At 42.0% G+C, this 19,548-nt stretch overlaps 2 protein-coding genes across 22 annotated transcripts in view; one reads left to right on the forward strand and one right to left on the reverse strand.

Annotated features, from left to right (window-relative positions):
• ARHGAP22 (Rho GTPase activating protein 22) overlaps window positions 1-19,511 on the reverse strand; it is a 139,234-nt gene extending 119,723 nt beyond the window's left edge. For 2 of the 5 annotated variants that reach the window (XM_069019575.1, XM_069019574.1), the window contains exon 1: window positions 10,940-11,070. In XM_069019575.1, coding sequence (XP_068875676.1) covers window positions 10,940-10,973 — 34 coding nt within the window. In that variant the 5' untranslated portion in view covers window positions 10,974-11,070. Of the gene's footprint in view, window positions 1-6,168; window positions 6,230-10,939; window positions 11,071-13,335; window positions 13,410-14,541; window positions 14,592-17,210 lie in introns of those variants that run through there. The other 3 variants (XM_069019577.1, XM_069019576.1, XM_069019578.1) reach the window with 3 other exon arrangements.
• Window positions 13,580-19,548, forward strand: part of WDFY4 (WDFY family member 4) — a 138,509-nt gene continuing 132,540 nt past the window's right edge. For 15 of the 17 annotated variants that reach the window (XR_011151742.1, XM_069019563.1, XM_069019557.1 and 12 more), the window contains exon 1: window positions 15,398-15,453. The gene's annotated coding sequence lies outside the window, so the exon portion shown is untranslated. Of the gene's footprint in view, window positions 13,687-15,397; window positions 15,454-19,548 lie in introns of those variants that run through there. The other 2 variants (XM_069019561.1, XM_069019562.1) reach the window with 1 other exon arrangement.

A 19,548-nucleotide genomic window follows, 5' to 3' on the forward strand; every position in this document is an offset into this window, starting at 1 on the left:
GAGTTCCTCTACAACTTAGACCTGCCTCCAAGCAATATCCACATTCCTGTTCTCTCATCACATCTATTTTCTACTCTGAATATGCACATAACAGAGACAACATCTGCCCTTCCCTATCCATACCATCCCCCCTTCCTGAGTTCAATCCTGCCTGGCAACATTATAGAATCTCTTCTGCTCTCCCTCTCCCAGCTCTGAACACCACTAGAGATTTGAGCACTCAGTAAGTACTTACTTAAACCAGACATGGAAATCAATCAACTCAATGCAATTCAACATCAATTAAAGTTGTAATCTTTTGAAATTTCATAGGCAGTTAGCTAGAATCAATACAGTCATTATAATTGATTCTGGCCAACAAACTGTCCTACAATAAAGGCACTTTGCTCTGGTGTTCCTTCAGTCTGATGACACAGTGACACTACATATTATTTCAAATATAGTCTGTTTAAAGCACGAGCCACAAAGGGAAGTGGTTTCCCATACTATAAAAAATACTCTCAGTTGGTTTATTCAATTCAAATTTGGCCTTATAAAAAGGATTCACTGGAAACAAGTAATATGCCCGAATTTCCTTTCACTGAATTGTAGGCAATAAAATTGGTTTAGATTTTTCTCTATCCATCACACAACCATATCTATGTTTGAATTTGATTGCTAAAATACCAGAGTCATTAAGCACAAACAAAACCAAGATACCTCCTCAGCACAATCTGAGAATTAAGCATCTTGAAACACAATAAGCAAAGAAATTATTCTGAATATTTAGTATTTCTAAGGAACTGGCAAGGGCTTTTAGTTCCCTCAATACAGAGTAGCAATCTCTACAGAAACAAAAAGGTGTTACACAGTCACATACCTGCTCACATTTTGTGATCAGGATGACAATTGCCACATTCAGAAACACTACCATAATAGCCAGCTTGTGCTCCATCACTTCTACTCAATAAAGCTGCACCTGTCTGCTCAGAATATTTTATAGAGCAAAGTGATGTGCTGTGTTCTACTTCCTTCCCTTGATTTGTTTCTCTTTCAGACAAAATAAAAATAGGAAAGGAAAAAATAAAAGGGTCTGGAAACCTGTTTCTGATTTGTTTTTTTTTTTCCAAAAACCTTATGCATGCATTACACTGGAAGCAGTTCTGTAACATTACAGTCCAACCAAAGGAAAAGCAGGGAGACAGCTTTACATATGTTTTTCTACTAACTTGTATTTTCTGCAGTGGTTGGAAAACCAGACTGAAAGTACCAAACCAGGTTAAAAAAAACCCAAAAATCTTAAAGTCTGAAGGATTGGTGGATCTGTTTGTATAAATATTTACTTGTTATTAAATTCCTGCAAGAAAAACTGCATTCCCAAAAACCAGTTCATAAATGTAAAATCCAACATAAACTAGTACAATACTATACTATAAACCACTGTAATTTCACTCTCAGACTAGGGATGACTGCTGTTAGAAATTGGCTATATTTACAGTCTGAAATACCTTTCAGCCCTTAATTGAAGGGCAGACACTTTGGTTATACATTGTTTTTAAACAGAATGTGCTTACCTACAGGTAAATAATCACCAAACCCAAATAACCCTGTCCCCCAGCTACATAGACAGCCTTTTGAGCAGAAAAATACCAAAGTGGGGGTGGGGGGTAGGAGGGTGGGGTGAAGAAAGGTCTGAATAGAAAGGAGATTACCGAAAAGCATATTTTGGCTATGGCTAAAGAATCTGAACCAGCATGAAGGACTCTGACAAGAAAAGATGAATGCCCAAAAAAGGAACCCAAATGGCTTGGGAAACTAGACTTGTCCATGAAGGAGCACCCAATCTCCAGAACACAGTTTCATCTCCTCTCAAAGTCCAAAAGCTGAGGGTTCTGCTTTTAAGATGTGTGCTATTTTATAAAGGTTGTTCTCGCATGTCTTGCGCTGCCAGATCAGTCAGCGCTTTTTCACTGGCGAACTCCACGTGCACCAAGGAGTTCTGAAGAACAACACTGGACCGTATAAATGCTTCATATCAGCACGTTTTAAGGGTGAACATGCTGACAGTACCTGGCAGAAAGGGAGGCAGGATTTCCTGCCAGTAAGCAGGTTAGGCACACCCAAACAACACTTGGAATACACATAACTGTATCTGCTTCTGAAAGCTGTGTAGCCCCACCGTGCCGTAAGCTCAGGCACAGCAACACACTTTACAAGTTGCCTATAGCCTTTTTAGGGTCATCACAGCTGACTCAGGTCTTCCATCAATCTTCAACAAGATCACAGTATTTCCTTTGTAGAATACGTAGAAAAACTACCTCTGTTCCACTGGCACAGCATTTATGGAACACAGTCAGAAACGAGGCAAAGACACACTAGTTTGAGGGAAGTTGCTCCCTGGCTAGAATGAAGAAATTAATCTTGGACCTCTTTGTGGTGTTCAACAGCCATGACCTTTCACCACCTTACAAATGGCATAGCCAGCTCTGTGTACGGCACATTCTAAACCAGAAAAATAATTTTATACTCCAGTGACCTGGGTGATGCGACCATAAAAGCCAGGTTACTGAGCAGAGTTACTTTCAAAAGTATGCAGGTCGTTTATCTAAACATGGCATCAGGGGGATAAGACTGAAAAAAGAAAAAATCAGTTTCAATCTTAGTCCTCTTTTCAAGTAACACAAAGTTCAAGGCTTCCATGAGATAGACTAACCAATGACCTGGCAATGCCTTGTCTTTATTACATCAGAGAACACACATACAGTAGCACAAACAGATGAACATTAATGCAGAACCTTTCCACAAGTCAAGGAAAACCCAAGTATATTTGATAATCAATGCAATCCACCCCACACAATACAAAACAAAGACAGTGGGATAATTTAATCCTTTTCTCCTGAAGAACAACTGACATTCATCTTCAAACTATTGTTACAAATTGATGGCATGCTGGACTTCAGGAAAAGCTAAGTATTTTGGCAATACATTGCTATCATAAAGGGGCATTGGTTTATTGGTTGACATTTCACACTGGAGACCTTTCAGCTATTGTACAAAGCAGTCCCAAACTTAATTTGCTGTCACTATCAGCAAGAAGGCCAGAAGGTCTCAACTCCACAGAATAGTTATTTAAAGAGTTTAACCTTGTATTTGCAAAATAATTTGAATTTCTGTTTCAGGTTGTAGGAATAGGTAGTAATTTTGACAACTGTCAACGAACAAACCTTAAATACTGCAGGTAACCTGCCACCAGCTGTTCTCAAAAGCACCCTGCAAATACACAAAGCCATGCCAGTCTTTTCAAACCACCAGCATTAGATCATGGATAAGTGCCAGGATGGAAAGATGATGGCTTGACTCCTGCTACAACAGACTGACCTACCAATTTACTATCTAGTAAAGTGAAATAGCCCATGTCCTTTGTTACTGCAAAACCAGAGTTACAGACCATACTGACAGTGTAAGAACTAGTACAGAAACTGCTCCCAGCAAAAGACCATATTTTCCAGTCCCTTTATCTGCACTACCCTCTGAGATCTCCCATCTGGATCCACTGCAGACTATTCAGAGGACAGATCAGCACTTAGGTCGTATCTAATTGATGTGTTTAAAGCACATGCACTTGTTGCACACTATGGACTACAAAGCTATCTAGCAAACCCAAGCACCAGCTCTCCACTCCCACTGAACTCTGGCACAACCTCTTGCAAGCTGTACATCTCCATCTGCTTGGTTAGAACTGCATACCTGACAAGCACTGCTGAAGGCATCTCTGTTGCATCTCTTGTAGTCCCATGGACAACCACACTGAGCTATAGCTTACCACTGCCAGAAGAAAAAAAGTCTTATTCCTTTCTTTCTACTTCACTCAGCTCTTTCCATCTGCCAATACACCCAGCCTTACATTCCCACACTACACTAACAAGGTGAGACCTTTTTATAAGAGAAGTTACTCACTGTAATGGTAGAAAGTTCTCAGATTTTTTTCTTGCTGCTATTTTAGTGAGTCAAATCAGGTCACAGAAGGAAGGCTGAATGAATACCTTGTACTCCCTCTGCAATCAGCAGCAGCCCCTTGTAGTCCTCTCTATGGCTATGACTATTAATTTTTAATAATCTTTCCAGCCACAGTAGATTAAGGAGCTAACAAAAAAATGCTGACCACAGTAACATTCAGTTTGGAGCTGGGACTGTGGCCTGAGTTTGTACATCATCAAATACTGTGGAATCCTGATCAAGATTGTAGCTCTACAGCACTACAGATGCAGCATAAACATAGGTCCACTGCTGCCTAACAACTCAGGCTCCTCAGAGGCACTCCAGTCACCCATACTTGGCTTTTGCTAAATACTGTCTGTGCCATGCCAAGCACGGGACATATTCTTCAGACACTGCAGTGTCTGCTAGCATCAGTGATTCCTAAAATTGATGTTATGAGCACCAAACACATTTGTCCACCCTGCTCCATGAGATATCACTTCCCAAAATTATTCTGGACTGAAAAAATAATCTAGAGAAAACTCTCTCAAGGCCTTTTGCCAGCAGCTGGCTGTAAAATGAAGTGACACCACAACCCAGCCACTGTCAGCAATAAACTCCCCTGAATTCAGCCGTAACACTGTATTTCTTTTCTTTCAGTCATCCAAAGATCAGGAGGGTATTCATGCCTACCCTGCTTTTTGGGGCATAACACTGAACCAAGAGCTCATTGTGCCTATTTTAACACTGTTGTACCTATTTTCAATGTGCGAACAAATTCTGCTTCCTTATGTATGCAACAGCTGACTGACCTGCTGCACTGCCAGGGTTGATCTGGGGGACAAAAGCAGAAGAAATAGAGGAATTCTTACTCCTACATTAATTCATACTCTGAATCCAAGTACTCAGATTATTGAGTCATCATTATTTGTGACATCACTGGTTAATAAAACAAAGGTGGCTCCTCCTAAACTGGAAGTCTGCAAAGGAGTAAGTATTAATCCTGGACCTACAGTTCTTCCAAAGAGATCATAAAGAACTCAAACCCCTTCCATGCAACAGAATCAGTTCTCACCCTAGAAACATATGCAGCTTCTTTGTCATTTATTTCCTATACCACAGGTTGTTTTTTCTAATACCAGTGCACAGGATGACAATCTTAATGAAGCATAACATTTCTGTACACCTGCTTTTAAGAGGAAGGATATTACAAGTAACTTTTCTCAACCACAGCAAAAACCTAGTATCTCCTCTCTTTAACTCTTCATAAAGACTAATTTACAGCTCATTGGGCACAAAGGATGCACAGAAAAGCTCAGTGGAAGGAATACATATTAGAAAGACTGTCAGTAGGAGCTTCCCTCCCCCATATTAGTTTTAAATACCTAAATAGGTGCAGGCCTGGGCAGAGTCTAGGCACAGATCCTTTCCTCCTCCATCTCAGCAGATAGCACACGCTGCAGCCTCAGGAAGGAGTTTCCCTTTCCCACCAGTGAACCTTTACCATTGCATCAACTACCCCTGCCCATACTGCAGAGAGCTGAAGAAAACAAATTAAGTTGTTTATGCTGCTGTGCTTGCCTATAACTTACCATAAATGTAAAGGGAAAGCCAGCAAGGAAAGAAAGTCATTCTGACAGTAATCTTACAATTAAGAACAATACATTTATACAGGTAGTAAAAGTAGCAGGTGACTCTCCTCTCAGGAGAGAGGTGCTAGCATTTGTAGTGCTTCCACTGTGCTATTTATGCACTAATTTCCAGCTTCACCCTGTACTCACTCAGTGATGTCCTACTAGTAATTAGAGAGCCTATGGCTTTGTGATTTTTTCATATTTAATTCCCTCCCCACAAGTGGTCTCCCCAGCCGTGCAGCTGCCCTCAGAGCTGAATTACTGCTCTTTCTCAAGGCCCCTTTCCCTCCCCAGGTGGTGAGGCTATGGCTCGTTATTTTGAATTCAGATTGCCTGTGCTTTATAAGCTGGTGCCTGCCTGCAAACTTTTCAGGGCTTTTTCTAAGAGAATGACTGCCTGCCTGTGCCTTCAGGCAGGGACAGAAAGCTGCTATTGCCAACAGCAGCAATTACTCCAGCACACACCATGAATCCAATTTGAGAGCAGTATCTCTACAGAGATGAGAGGATTACACCTTTGAACAACTCATGTCCTTCTTCATGGGACATGCCACAAAGTAAGAGCAAGAATGCAAACCTGTCTCTTGAAGAATCCCACAAACATCACTTCCTTGACCCTGTCTCTATATGCACATGGCCACTAAATCAGGACAAGAGAGACAAAAAAATTAGAGCCCAGAGCTTATAATGCAGCTCCTTGCCACACACCCGTGCACCAGAGCAGCACAATGCTAGGAGCCTAACCCTGTACCGAGGAACACAAGTAACTCCATGCTTCATTCACCTCCCTAGGGCTGCACATAGTGAGAAGGGACCATCATAGTTTACTTGTCCCCTATGCTTCACTCTTTAGTCTGCTCCTATTTCTTCATGCTACCTTCAGGGAAGTTAGTCCAGCAATGCACCAGGTCCAGCCCAATGCCTCCTTCCACAGCCCCTGTACCCCTGCCTTGGGATTTAGACTTAGCTTCATCTTAAGCTCCTCCAAAGCAAAATAACAAAACACAGGGCCATGCTGCAGGCAGCCCTACTGCCACTACCTCCTCCCCACTGTCTCAGAGATGCCTTCCTCCACCAAATTGAGCTATAAACCAAATTACCAACACCTCATCCTTGCCTTTTACCCACATACCTTCCAGAGAAGAGGTCCTGAACTTGCCTCTCCTGCCTTAAAGGATCACTAATTTAAGGATGTGGGGTAGTGAACCGCCCCCTCACAGGTGGGCTCCTCGTTAATGGTGCCTCAGCTCTGCCAGCTGCACGAGTCACTCTGATTGCTCCTACCCAGGGCCTCGTGTGCTCCCAGCAATGTTGGTGGGCTCTGAGGGCTGAAGGAAGTGTTTGGAGGAGTTCACAGCTTCAGGGCTGTTTACCTTGGTTCCAGGAGTAAGAAACTGGGTGTTACCATTTGCCTGGTAGGCTGGAGGTGCCAAGGTGCTGGCCTCCCAAGTGCTCTGGGATAGCTGTGTACAGCACCAGCCCCTCAAACCAGAGCTGAGCATGGGGCTGTGGAGGCTGTGCAGAGCTGAGGCTGCAGGAGCTAAGCTGGCATTTGGTGAGGGGCACTAGACACATGAGAGCTCCTCTTTCCCATCTTTCACTAGCTGGCAAAAGGATGGTTCTTCACATAGCAAGAGGGAAATAACCCAGTTCTACAACAGGCATGTGAAGGATACCAGTACATTTGCAGCAGCCTAACTAACTAAAATGTTTCCCATCACTTTTCCCAGGCTCTAAGTTTTAATTAAAACAGACAAACAAAAGTTTAATTATTATGACTGTAAGGAAAACTTTCAACATACTGTAACATATGTAAGAGCATGTCACAAACAGAAATAATAGGACAGTATCACCCAAAAGTACAAGGTCCTACTAAGGAGACAAGGACTATCCTTGGTGCCTCTACAACTGAGACTGACAGTGCTGAAGACAGGAATACTGTAAATTATATATCATGGCAGCAGGCTAACTCTCTTTCTATAGAGGGCAATCACATCACTCATTAAAATACAAATGCATAAGCCTGTAGTCACCCCAGCTTCCATTTTCTAGCACGTTTAAATGCAACTGGGCAGGTGTAACCATTTTGGAACTTTTCAAGCCAAGGAGCAAATGCTTTGTTTCATTTTTTAATCTCTTAAAAACAAGGAAACAAAAATGCTTGTGACTGAAGAATGTAATCTGAAAACTGCTTTCCCTCCAATCCATATGGAAGGTTCTCTTGCTTCCACTCTGCAAGGCTGTATTTTTATGTCCCATCACATAAAAAGAATATGAAAATAGATGTTTTCCATTGCAGGCACTCATTCTGGGATCCTGGACTCCGCCAATTGCTGTGCATGAACCCCTATAGATGAAAAAATAATGCAAAATCCATTCAGACCCAGCCAGAATGAATGATTTCCCAGAAGGCCCATTTGTGCACATTAAGATTTTCAGTCTGTGAGATTTTGCACCTTCCTAGATCTTACGAAAAGAACATGTACCTCTGAATGCTGATTTCTGAGTCATAGATATGGGGCTGCTGGTGGAGCAGCAAGGACTGCCTTATACTTAATAGTTACTTTTAATAAGGCAAATTATCTTTGTTCTCTTCTGTCCTTTTCACAGACATTAGGAACTACACCCTGGATCTCAGGCTCAAGTCTAGACGCCGCATTTTCAAAAGCTTGAATGCCTTTAAACCCAGGAGCTTTCTTAAGGACAGTCTACAACTCAACCAAAAATGACAGCATCAGACGTCACAATTCAATGTTTAAAGGTACATTCTCAGCAGAGAACTGGAAATAAAAGAGAAGTTTCTGAAGAATTCCTATTTGCACAAATGCTGGGAGCCTGAAGCAAACAGCCAGCTAGCCACACACACACAGGGGTTTGAACCTCAAGAACTCTACAAATACATGAACATCCCTAGATTCAGCCACATTGCTGCCTTCTGTCACACTCAAGTAAAACTACAGGCTGTACCCTGAGTATCCTTCCTTGTCCCTTCTCTTCAATCTGTCTGCTCAGAGAAGTCACATTGCCTCCCTTACACAACGAAGTCCTCAATGGCAGAATTAACAGTCACTACTCTGAAAAGTGAGGCAAGCTCATGCAGCAGCTTGCAGCAGATCAATGGCCCTCGTTGATGTTCACTGCAAGCAGAACATTCTCACAGCCTTCTGAATAATGTTTGTCCACCGTTTATCACCTGAATCTTCATTAGCAATCCCAACTGAGACTCCAGGGAGCATGAACTACCACTTCCCATTCACCTCAATCTTGTAAGGTGGGACACTTACCTTCAAGAAGCATTCAGCATCTTCAGAATGGCCTGTTTACAGTTCCTGTGAACAAGAGCTATAGAAGAACCTTGCAGGATTAGGTCCTACTTAGTAGTCTTTGATAGAGGTTACCAGTGCTTTGCCACAGCATTGCAAAAGTAGGAAAATTCCTGAAGTTTCCAAACCCAGCATCCCAGCTCTTTTCATGAGTTCTAAATTCATCCAGAAATAAACTTAGCACTGCACAGTTAATGAAACAAACAACAAACCCAGAGAGAATGACATGTGCTGCTACAAACAGAATCACAAAGGTACACTATAGTTTGTCCCCTAAGTATCAATAGCCCCTAGGAACCTGTGAATACTAAAAAGCTAGGAGCAGAGGAATTTTCCAGCTGCTACAGCATCCTGTGAAGGTTTTCTTTCTCATGCAAGCTAACTGAGAAACAGTTTTAGGTTTTTGTAAACCAAGGCTTTATCTTGCACTTGCAAACTTGTTTTCCAAGTTGTTATGGTACACTGAAGAAAATATTTTGAATGGGTGTTGTAAAGCCTCCACCAATCATTCTAGAAGGTGGTTGATCAAGGGACCAATAGTGTCATGCCACCCTTGTGAACAAAGCTATATAAGCTGATTTATATAACTAAATATAGCCATTTTGGCCACTTATCCTGAAACTGGACTCGTGTAGTTTTTCACCGTTCTTGGTACAACAGTGACACATGTCTGTCCCATAACTAGACTTCAATATATATTAGTGCACAAATTAGTCTCTTCCAGGTGGTTTGAAGAAAGCAGAAGAATGGCAGGCATGACACAGCCTTCCAGTACAACCTTAGCAGCATCATCTAGCTTGTCTCATCAGAGCTATAACAGCTACCAGGAATGCTGGATAACATACATTAAAAGATTCCCTTAGAAGGGGGATGGCAAAGAGGCAGCATCTACAAAAGGCTTGCTGAACTTCTACAACACTGTGTAACTAAAAAATAAGTACTTATGACTTTACTGTGGGTGTGGCAGTAAATATCTGATCCTGACACCTCCAGATGGCAGGAAGCTTCTTCCTTCCAAGATGCTAACAGCTACTTAATGGGCTGATGGTATTTTAAGGACTGTTCATCATGTAATATGGCTTCAGTATACAATGCAGTGACATTTGGCTGAAAAGTACCTGTCTCAGAATCACAGTAGCTAGAAGCAGTGACACTTTTCCTATTTTATAATGCTGGCATGGCTGAAGAAAACCCTAATCTTTACATACTCTTCTGTGTTTGCTTTAGCTCCTAAATGACATTAATCTAATCTGTTTCCAATATGCAGGAAGATATCCCTCTGACACTGTCATTAGTTTGTGAGTGGCAATGATGATTTACAAATGCCATGTCAAATGAGGAACTGGTGCTGCCCCTGAAGATCACAGAATACATCCCCTGCCAGAACATCTCTTCCAGGTGACCTGACATCGAGACAACGGCTGTGCCCAGCCCCAGCTCACTGCTTTACAAACATGGCACGCTATACCTCGCAGCTCCAAAGGACTGCTCAAAGCAGCTGTTGCAAACCCAGGGCAGGTTTTTCTTCCTTCCTTCCTTTTGTCTTGCCCACAGCTCACAGAAATAATATCTCCACCTCCTGCTTCCAGCCCTGCAAGGATAATGTGCTACAGCAAACTGCTTCTCCAAGATGCTGCAGGTAAACCAGGCACACCTGTCTCCAGCCGTTATAACGAATTCAGCGTCAGAAACACAGCATTAGCAACCAGTAGAGGGGTGAAAAGGCTACGTCGAGTCCCAGGACAGAGTACATTTTTTTTTTTATTTATCCCTGCTGCTCAGCCCAGACATTGCAGACCACGTTGGTGAACACCAGGTCTCCTCCTCCTTCTGCTTCCTTCTCCCCGAACAGTCACTCCGCTGCCCTCCCCAGGGCTGGCTTCAGCCGGCGGGGCAGCAGCCACTGCAGCCGGGGTGGGGGACACTCTGCGGGCAGCGGTACGGGCTGTCCGCCGCCGCGAAGTTTCCCCGCGCCAGCCACGGTCTCCGTCCCCACCCCGCGAGGGGCACGGGTCGCACACTCACCTCTCCTGGCCTGCCTGATCTTGGGGCTCAGCATGCTCCCGGCTGGGCGCTGCCCGCAGCCTCAGCGCCCGGCTCCGGCCGCCGCCCCGCTCATCGCCGCCACCGCCGCTCCAGCCCTGGCTCGGGGGCGACGCTTCACGCGGGGCTGAATAAGCCCTAATACATTATTTATCCCGCCTCGAATTAATTCCCATCCAAAGTAGGCATTAAGTGTCTCGGTAATTACTGCCGATAGATCACCAGCGCGCAGACACGAGGGCTGGCCCTGGCTCCTGCCGCTAATTGGCCACGCGGCCGTGTGATCAATGTGCCGCTTCCAGGGAGCAGCGCTCAGCCCCGCTCCAGAGCTGCCGCTTCCTCCGCTGCCGTGCGCTCAACAGATGCTTTGACTCGACAAGGATCAGATCAGGAGCTGAGCCTGATTCAGCGGCATTTCCTCTGCGCTGGAAGAAATACCAAGAGCGGTGGTCCTGAGGGCAGCGGCGTGCTGGACCACCTGCTGTGCCCTGCATCCCTCCCGGGGAGGCATCCCGGTGAGAGCTGGGGAGCCGAGGGAGAAACGACCCACTGCTCTCTGTGACAGAGAAAAATATTTCTTGCCTGCACTGACAGCCTGGCAGGATGGGCACAAGGGAATGTCTTCATTACATTTTACATTGCATGACATTTTAGCACCCATCATTTTTATTTGTACTGTTTGCTAAGCTCACCCTCACTCCTCCCCGGGAGGGAGGCAAAGTCTGCAGTTCTGCAGACAGTAATGAAGAGGAGGAAAGGACAAACATTTGTTGAAATAGATAGAAACTATTAAGTAGTGTCTATAAAATATAAATAGATAATTAGATGATAATTGAGTAATGGACATATCCTGACCCTGGGCTGCTCTTAGCTCCATCTGCCTAGCAGTTCCTTCTGTGAGTGCCAAAAAGGGGGTAAATACTTCCCTAGCAGTGTACGTGCCCTGCAGTATCACCCTGCAGGTTTGTATTGCTGAGTTGTACTGACAAAAGACATTTGGGATTGGCAGTTTTCTCCTCTACCAGATCTATCATATCTTGGATACTTAATGCTGGCTATCGAGTTGTATCTCCAATACTGGAAGAGGTTCTCTGGCTCTTTATAGAGGTTGTACTTCTCAATGTGCAGACTGCAGCAATGGCTGAGATATTTTGGACCTTTTGCTGCTGGTGGAATAAGTGATTGTAAATCTTTGAGTTCATGGTGGCATGAACTCAGATTTACACACTTGTATGTGAGAAGTGAGATCTGAACTACCATCTCAGTTCTGAACACACAGCCTCCTGCAGTTATCTCCCCACTAATCATCTGTTTTAGCTGGGTTTCAGCACAATGAAGAATCTGGTGATCTCTTGGCCAGCAAACTTAACAAGTGTCCTGATACTGTGGACAAGCAGAAGGAGCATCAGCAGAGGGATGTTACACTTCTGCCTTTCTGTCCAACCTGAGACTCTGGATCAAAAAGTCGTTCCTACCGACCACTTAATAGAACTCTTTTTCTCTCCATATTTTTAGCAATTCCTGTCTGTTTGGGTGCTGTTTATACACACCATTTTGCAGTTTGAGCAGGAAGTCAAAAGGTGTGTACAGTAAACATGACAAGGGATAAAGATGACTGAACTTTTAACCTCATGGGAAGCACAGAACACTTCATCCTGCTAAGTCACTTCCCATGAAAACTTGATTTCCCCTCTGGGAAAAAAATAATATAGCATGACCTATATAAATAATTATCATTTTTAAGAGTAAAATGAAAACATTCAAGAAAATAACAGCCTAACACTAAATGCTAACTTCTAAGTTTTTCTTGTTAAGTAAAAAAAAAAATACTCAGTCCAAATGGAAATATTCAATTTGACACTGTTTAAAATATTTTACTTTGACTTAAGCATTTTCAGCCCTTCTTAAAGCAATTTTTCAAGTAGAAACATAATTTAAATGCTTTTTTAAACACTTGGAAAGTTGGGGGAGGGGGTGTTGGGTTTTTTCCCTCCCATTCAAGTATTGGTCTGAAGTCCAGGTCTGAAATTCTCAGGCATTATTTGGGGAAAGTAAACTGCTTGCCAGGGATTTAAAAAAAAAACCAAAAACAAACCAAACCAAATTAAAACAAACAAGCCAGCTGAGAGGAAAAAAAACCTTACAACAAAACCATCACCTCCAGTAAGTGGTTCCATGCTGGCTGCAATGCTTTCGTCTGAAAATTTAGAGAAATAGCTCCTCAAAGAAACACTAAGAGTAGATGCAGTAGAAAGGTAGCACAAGTTTCTAGAAGGAACCAGGCCCTATGAGAATGTTTAATTCCTAAAGTTTGTGTGCTGAACTGCTTAAACTGAGGAAGATAATTGGGACAAGTAATCTCAACAGTTTGTATTTACCTTAATTCTCCTGTGTGAGTTTAACAGCTCCTTTCCATCCCAGCAGCAGAGATATTCTCCCATGTAAGCACATTCTGCAAAGATGAGAGAAACCTGTATTGTGATCCTGAAATGCATTAATAGCCTTAATGGCCTTAACGCACCTCCCATGGTCACCATCCACACCCTCCGCCCATAGGTCCAGGGTCTCTATTTAAGCCCAGGCTTGGACTTCATATCCTGCTTAAACTATCTGGTAGGAATATAGGTCTTCAATGCAGCTGTAGTGATAGACTGGTTTTTCAGCTTGACCTTCCATGTCCCTCACTGCTGTAGAGCTACCTAGTAACTGGAAGATTGTGTCTGCCATTGGTAATCTTTATTCTACATAATTCTCACTCTTAGCCATGGGGTATTTTCCTAGCTTGACCCTAGACCTGCTTCTTCATCATCATAAATGTGTTTGATGAGCTTGATTTCTGACTGAACCTGGCCACTTCTAAATCTTTCCTCCTTACTTCATTCAAGTACTGTAGGGACTATGGCCTGCCCTGCTGTGCTCTCCCTCTTTCCCTTAGGGAGGAAAGGGGTTTTACTGCTCATTCTATTCCAGAGCTGGGCTCTAAGGGTGGTCCCATTTAGCAGACTTCTCAGAGTGACTTAGGAAGCTGGTGGCCTGTAGGCAATAGGGCTTTTATGACTGAGATCAGTCAAGAGGGGACTGATGGCTTGGAACACTAAAATGATGATGTGTACCAGTTGCTGCAAACCACTGCTCTCGTGCTTATATCCCTCTGCTTGGTCAAATCCAGAATGATAGTCAATTGCAGAGCTCTAAGTATCTAGTGAGCTAGAAAATAGAAATCAGTCGACTAACCACATACTGTAGAAGTGCTACTGTGACTCGTATGTGAATCTAAAAATAAATGTGGTCATTAATTATCTGCTGCCTTTTTGGAATGTGGACAAACTCTTCTCTGTCAGAAGTGTTCACCACTGATTGTTAAGCACACATAATGAAGGCAGGTGATGTGACCTAGGGATTAGAGAACTTAAGGAGAGTGAGGAGATGGGGTCTCTTGTCTTAATGATAGCTGATTTCCCATGGCGACAAGATATTAAATCCCAGGTTACATCCATATTAATGCAGCGTTTTGAGATCTGGGATTGGCAAGTGCTATCTAACTGCAGAGGATGATAATAAGTTACTGCAGCAGGGACACTCACAGAAGATATGATTCATCTGTTGGCGCCAAGGCTGATGACTGGAGGCTATGAAGCACGGCGGGTGCTTGAGACGGAAGAGTGCGTGGGCCAGTGAAGTTGCTGGAGCTGTTGTGAGGCGGATTGAATGGATCTCTGTTTCCCCAGGCTGCACACACAGCATGCTGTCACCTACCAATTATCACACGGTATATCCTTATTTCCTCCTCCTCACCTTCTGCTTCCATCTGCAGGCCAAGGACTTGTTGTAACTAGCTGACTGATAACGTTTTCTTTGCTCATCAGCATGATGCACCTGGATCAAAGCCCAAGCTCAAATCACCCTGGACTTTGGCCCCATGGAACTCTAGATCCAGTTTATTTAGACTGTAACCAAAATGGCAATCTGTTCTAATATGTTATAAAGTGGAGTTGATAGAAAAGGGTCCAAAAAACCAAGGAAAACCGTGGTGAGCATTTTGAGATCAATAACTGCAGCAGCATTTCTTCTGCAAGGCAAGTTTGAATGGTTATGTATACAGGAACTGTGAAATTCTGCTGAAGAAGTTTGTGCATAAATCAACAACTTTTCAAGTATCTAATGACCAGAAGAAATCTCAGTTTGATATAACCCTTGTTTACACGCTAAGTGATCACCACTTGAAAACTTTTGATGCTGATGATGCCAGATGGTTTTCCAGGTGAAAAAGGGCACTGGTCTTTCAGCTGCCAGTAACCAGTGATTTTACTGGCAGTCTTAGGAGTTATAGCAAGAAATGCTCAACCCATGAAGAGAGAATTACCCTGTTTTTCTTTGGAGATGGCCTCTCTAGTACCACATAAACTGATGATGCAGAATGGAGAAAGCTGTGTTGATGTTCTAGAGCATCTCTGGAAACAACTGGAAGTTCAAAGGTATCTTTGAGGGAAAAAAAGGTAATTCAGGAAAAGCTTTAGTTCAGGGATTATCTAATGCCAAGGGACAAAGAATGGAACAATTTCTTTAGGTTTGGCTGAAAAGTAAGAAAATGCATAAGCCTAATGACATCTTGGGCTTCCCAGGGGTAATGCTTACTGCAGGAGGCAGTGAATGTGCCAAACACATCATGACTACCAGGAAAGGACAGAACTATGATCTTACAGAATTACATTCAGGAATGAGGGCTAAGGGGGAGACTAAACAAGAATTATTTTTAATGTTTTTCAGAGTAAAACTAGGAAATTCCTGTGTATCTTTATTGTTCTGTTACAGTCAATGTAAAAAGCACTTTTTTCTCCTCTGCCTGTAGTGGTGAACATATACCAAGTGTACCTATATCCCTGCAAGATCTCACCTACTGCTATTGGAAAGACCTTAATGTAATCCAAATTTATTAAAAAGAGTGCCCTGTGAGTAAGAAAAATAGATATTTTTCATAGGTGGCCTGGAAAAGCACTTTGAGAAATAGTAGATAAAGTATGACTTGGATTTCTTTCCCTGTTTTTTGTTTATACTTAAACAACATTAGAGATGTTGATGTGCCCTTTCTGATTTTGTTATAAACAGTGATCTCTGACCATGTCAAGGTGCACTATTCTAATGAGAAGCGAAACCTTTGACAGAAATTTTCAGCTTTGGAGAAGCTATTAGGCAGTGCAATTCAAGAGGTGGTAAAAAAAAGGATAGGCAATTCTGAATGATCCGATAAAGACTTCCAAATGTCTTTCGTGATGCACCTTCATGTATTACAGGAAAGCAAGACTTAGATTATGAATGCAAAAAAAATTTCTTAAAAGCAATAAGTGTCTTATAAATCCAGATATTCTGGATTTCATAAACTGGGAGACAAAGTATGTTCCTCGTCCTTATTTAATTTTTTATATTTCCTGTTGTGTCTTTGTGGTATCATCCTTATTATACTGAGTACAAAACCAGGATCAGAAATTAGATGTCCCTTTTAGTACTAGAAACTCTTGCTATTGCCATATTCCTAAACATGTCTGCAAGCAAAGTTTCCTTTGGTAATGAAGGCAATCATAAGCATACTGAGACAGGATGGCTCCAAGTATTGCATCTCATCTGCTTTTCACAGGATAAGGAGATAAATTAAATATAGAATGAACGCTCATTGTATGGAAAACCAGTGGCCATCTTAATTTTGTGTCTAGAAGATAGATTTATCAGTGAGGCAGAGTGAAATCTTCTAACCATTGCAATATCTGCTGGGGACATGTAAGGGCAGATCAGAGACTTTGAATTATTTGGTTCTGCTCCATACCAGATTTAGTGGATATTTTCCAATCTGAAATAGAAAGGCAGTGACACTGCAGCTTGTGTCTCACAGCCAGATAAAATACAGAATTAACACAATTAAGGTACACAGAAATAAATTGTTCCCAAATTATACTTGGCTTGAAATCTGTTTCACATCTGAATAAGGGCTACTCAGACTATTGAGGACTAGGGCCCATCTCCTACAAGGAAGAGCTGAGGGAGACAGACTTGCTTAATCTGGCAAAGAGGCTAATGGGGGAATCTAATATCAACCCACAATTAATTAAAGGATGTTTTCAGAGTATAAAATCAAAGACCCACTAGTACAGATGCTGAAACAAAAAAGCAATGCCCCCAAGTTTGGACCTTAGAAACTCAGACTGGAGCCCAGAAAACCTTTTTGACCAGGAGGATGATGATGCAGCACTGGGACAGATACCTGCAGAGTAGGGGAGATGTCAGCCTTCGGAGGTTTTGAAGTGATTAGATGAGTCTGGTTTCGGTGCTACCTCTGTTCCAAGCAGAAGGCTGGACTGAGTAACCTCCACAGGTTCCTTCTGTCACCATTTTGGTGAGTCTGTTCAAAAGCCTCTTTTCTGCTGCTACATCTTTTGATCTAACAAAATGCTACTTCTCTCTCCAGCCCTTGCCTCGCTATTACCTTCAGATCATCACAGGTCTGAGTGCTGCTACTGCTGTCAAATCAGGGAAATCACAGCTGAAGGTCCTTGCTTCATCATTGCCTCTTTTCAATGGGTGATTCCTCTCACAGAAATTATCTGTGAAGTGTATTCTGATCTTTCTGAACTTAATTTCCTGATTCCAATAGAGAAAAGCATTTGAAGTCTTAATTTAAATCATGAGAGAGTGCTCACAAGCTTCACATTGAAATATATGCTTAACTGACCTGCTGGATGAGAATTTATTGAAGTAGTTCACATTGTTTGGATTTTGCATTATGCAAGCAAAGCATCTCAAACTTCAAAATGAAGTTTCTTGACATGACCAAATTCCACTTAACTGTGCTGTTGTGCTCACGTCTCTGATTCTAATTGTATTATCTACACAGTTATGCCTCCATTTGTATCTTAAGATCAGTCTGCTCCAATTATCCAACAAAATTTGCCAGTTTGAGTTTTTATGATATTCTTGAGACAAGTAGGATGTGAAAGCCTGGAGACATTACTGATTTCTCACTTGTTCATCTGTTTCTGTACATCCCCAGACCTTCCCTGCACCTTTGAGAGCAGTGACAGCAATCTATCCTTTAGCAAGGAGCTGCAGGACCTCATCAATCAGCTGCATAGAATGCAGTAACCTGGGCAATTGCTTACTCTATCTGTCACCTATGGGCCTGGAAGAAATGAGGTCCTTGGTTTGGAGAGGAGATACAGAAATGCATTATTTAAAACTTGAATGCTATCTCTGCAGAATGAATGTTACTTTTTTTCTTTTAGTGGCAGGAATCAAAGAGCAGTGCATGCATATTTTAGACACCAGGGACTGAAACTGGCATCCTCAGGAATGTATCTCCTCCTGCTGCCTCAGGGTAAAATACAGTCATTTAGGCAGATCTGATTCAAAATGAAACTAGGGTGAAAACTGGAGGCTAGGTGAAAAATGGAGGGCGCTAAAAATTTCAAATGTGCTGTTATTTTAACACTGACCCATTTTTCTTCTGTTTCAAATCATTTTAAGGAGAGAAGAAGAAAATAATGAAATTAAAATAGAGTTGTTAATGACTTCCAGACTTGGATTTTGGAGGCCCAGGTACTATTTGTGGCTCTGCCACTGGCTGTCATTTCAATTCTTAATGTCACTGTTTCTAGCCTGTGAAATGGAGTCTGTAAAACTGACCTCTCTGATAAGGTTTTCAAGATGTATGGAAGAAAAATCCCTAATGAAATGGGTTTAATATAAGAAATATTACTTATTATGCAAAAGTGTGATCTGAAAATACATTCCCATTAATATTTTTGGACCAAAATGTTATGGAAAAATGTGATATTATTTTTTAAAAATGCTTGTCAACCTTTCTATGGGTGAAAACAATTTAGGAATCATAGTATTTTAAAGCATCATTCATGTTAGAGCAGATATTATCTTCTTAAAGGTTGCCTTAACTTGCTAATCAGCATCTTGTTTACAAGGACACCAGTTTCCTGGAAGATGACAAATGTTTCTTCTCTTTGCCTACTCCAATATTCATTTGTAGAGCAGACTTATTTGGACTATCCCAACTGTTTAGTTATACAGATGTCTTCTCAGATATGCCCTGCTGTAGAGGTTGTCCACTCATAGCTGCAGTATAATGACTTTGCATAGAGATACTTAATTGGAAAAGTCAGAAATCTGTAGGACCAAAAAATCCCATGGTCCTAAATCCTTAGCAAGATTCCTAAGTTTGTGTTCCTGCAGGGAATTTCAACTTGGAAAAAATAAGGTACTGAAACGTTCTATATTACTGGATTTACAGAGAGAACTGAACTACTCATTAAAGTTGTATGAATGGGATTTTTGTTTTGTTTAAAAGCAACCAAATAACCCTCTAAAAGTCATGAACGCCCCACTAATGTCTCACTATATTCTTGTTTATGTTATCCTTCATCAAGCTTTACTAATGTTTTTGTTCAAGGTTTAAATGAAAAAATGCCTTTCCAAAACAAAACATCAACTAGTTTAGTTTTGAAAGTATAAAACCCCACTTTTTAACTAAATATCCCCTATGTTTTTTCCTTTTGCCAATGTTGACACAATTTACAAATAATTTGCTTCCC

This window comes from Aphelocoma coerulescens, chromosome 6 (assembly GCF_041296385.1).
Source record: "Aphelocoma coerulescens isolate FSJ_1873_10779 chromosome 6, UR_Acoe_1.0, whole genome shotgun sequence".
Taxonomy (NCBI): Eukaryota; Metazoa; Chordata; class Aves; order Passeriformes; family Corvidae; genus Aphelocoma; species Aphelocoma coerulescens.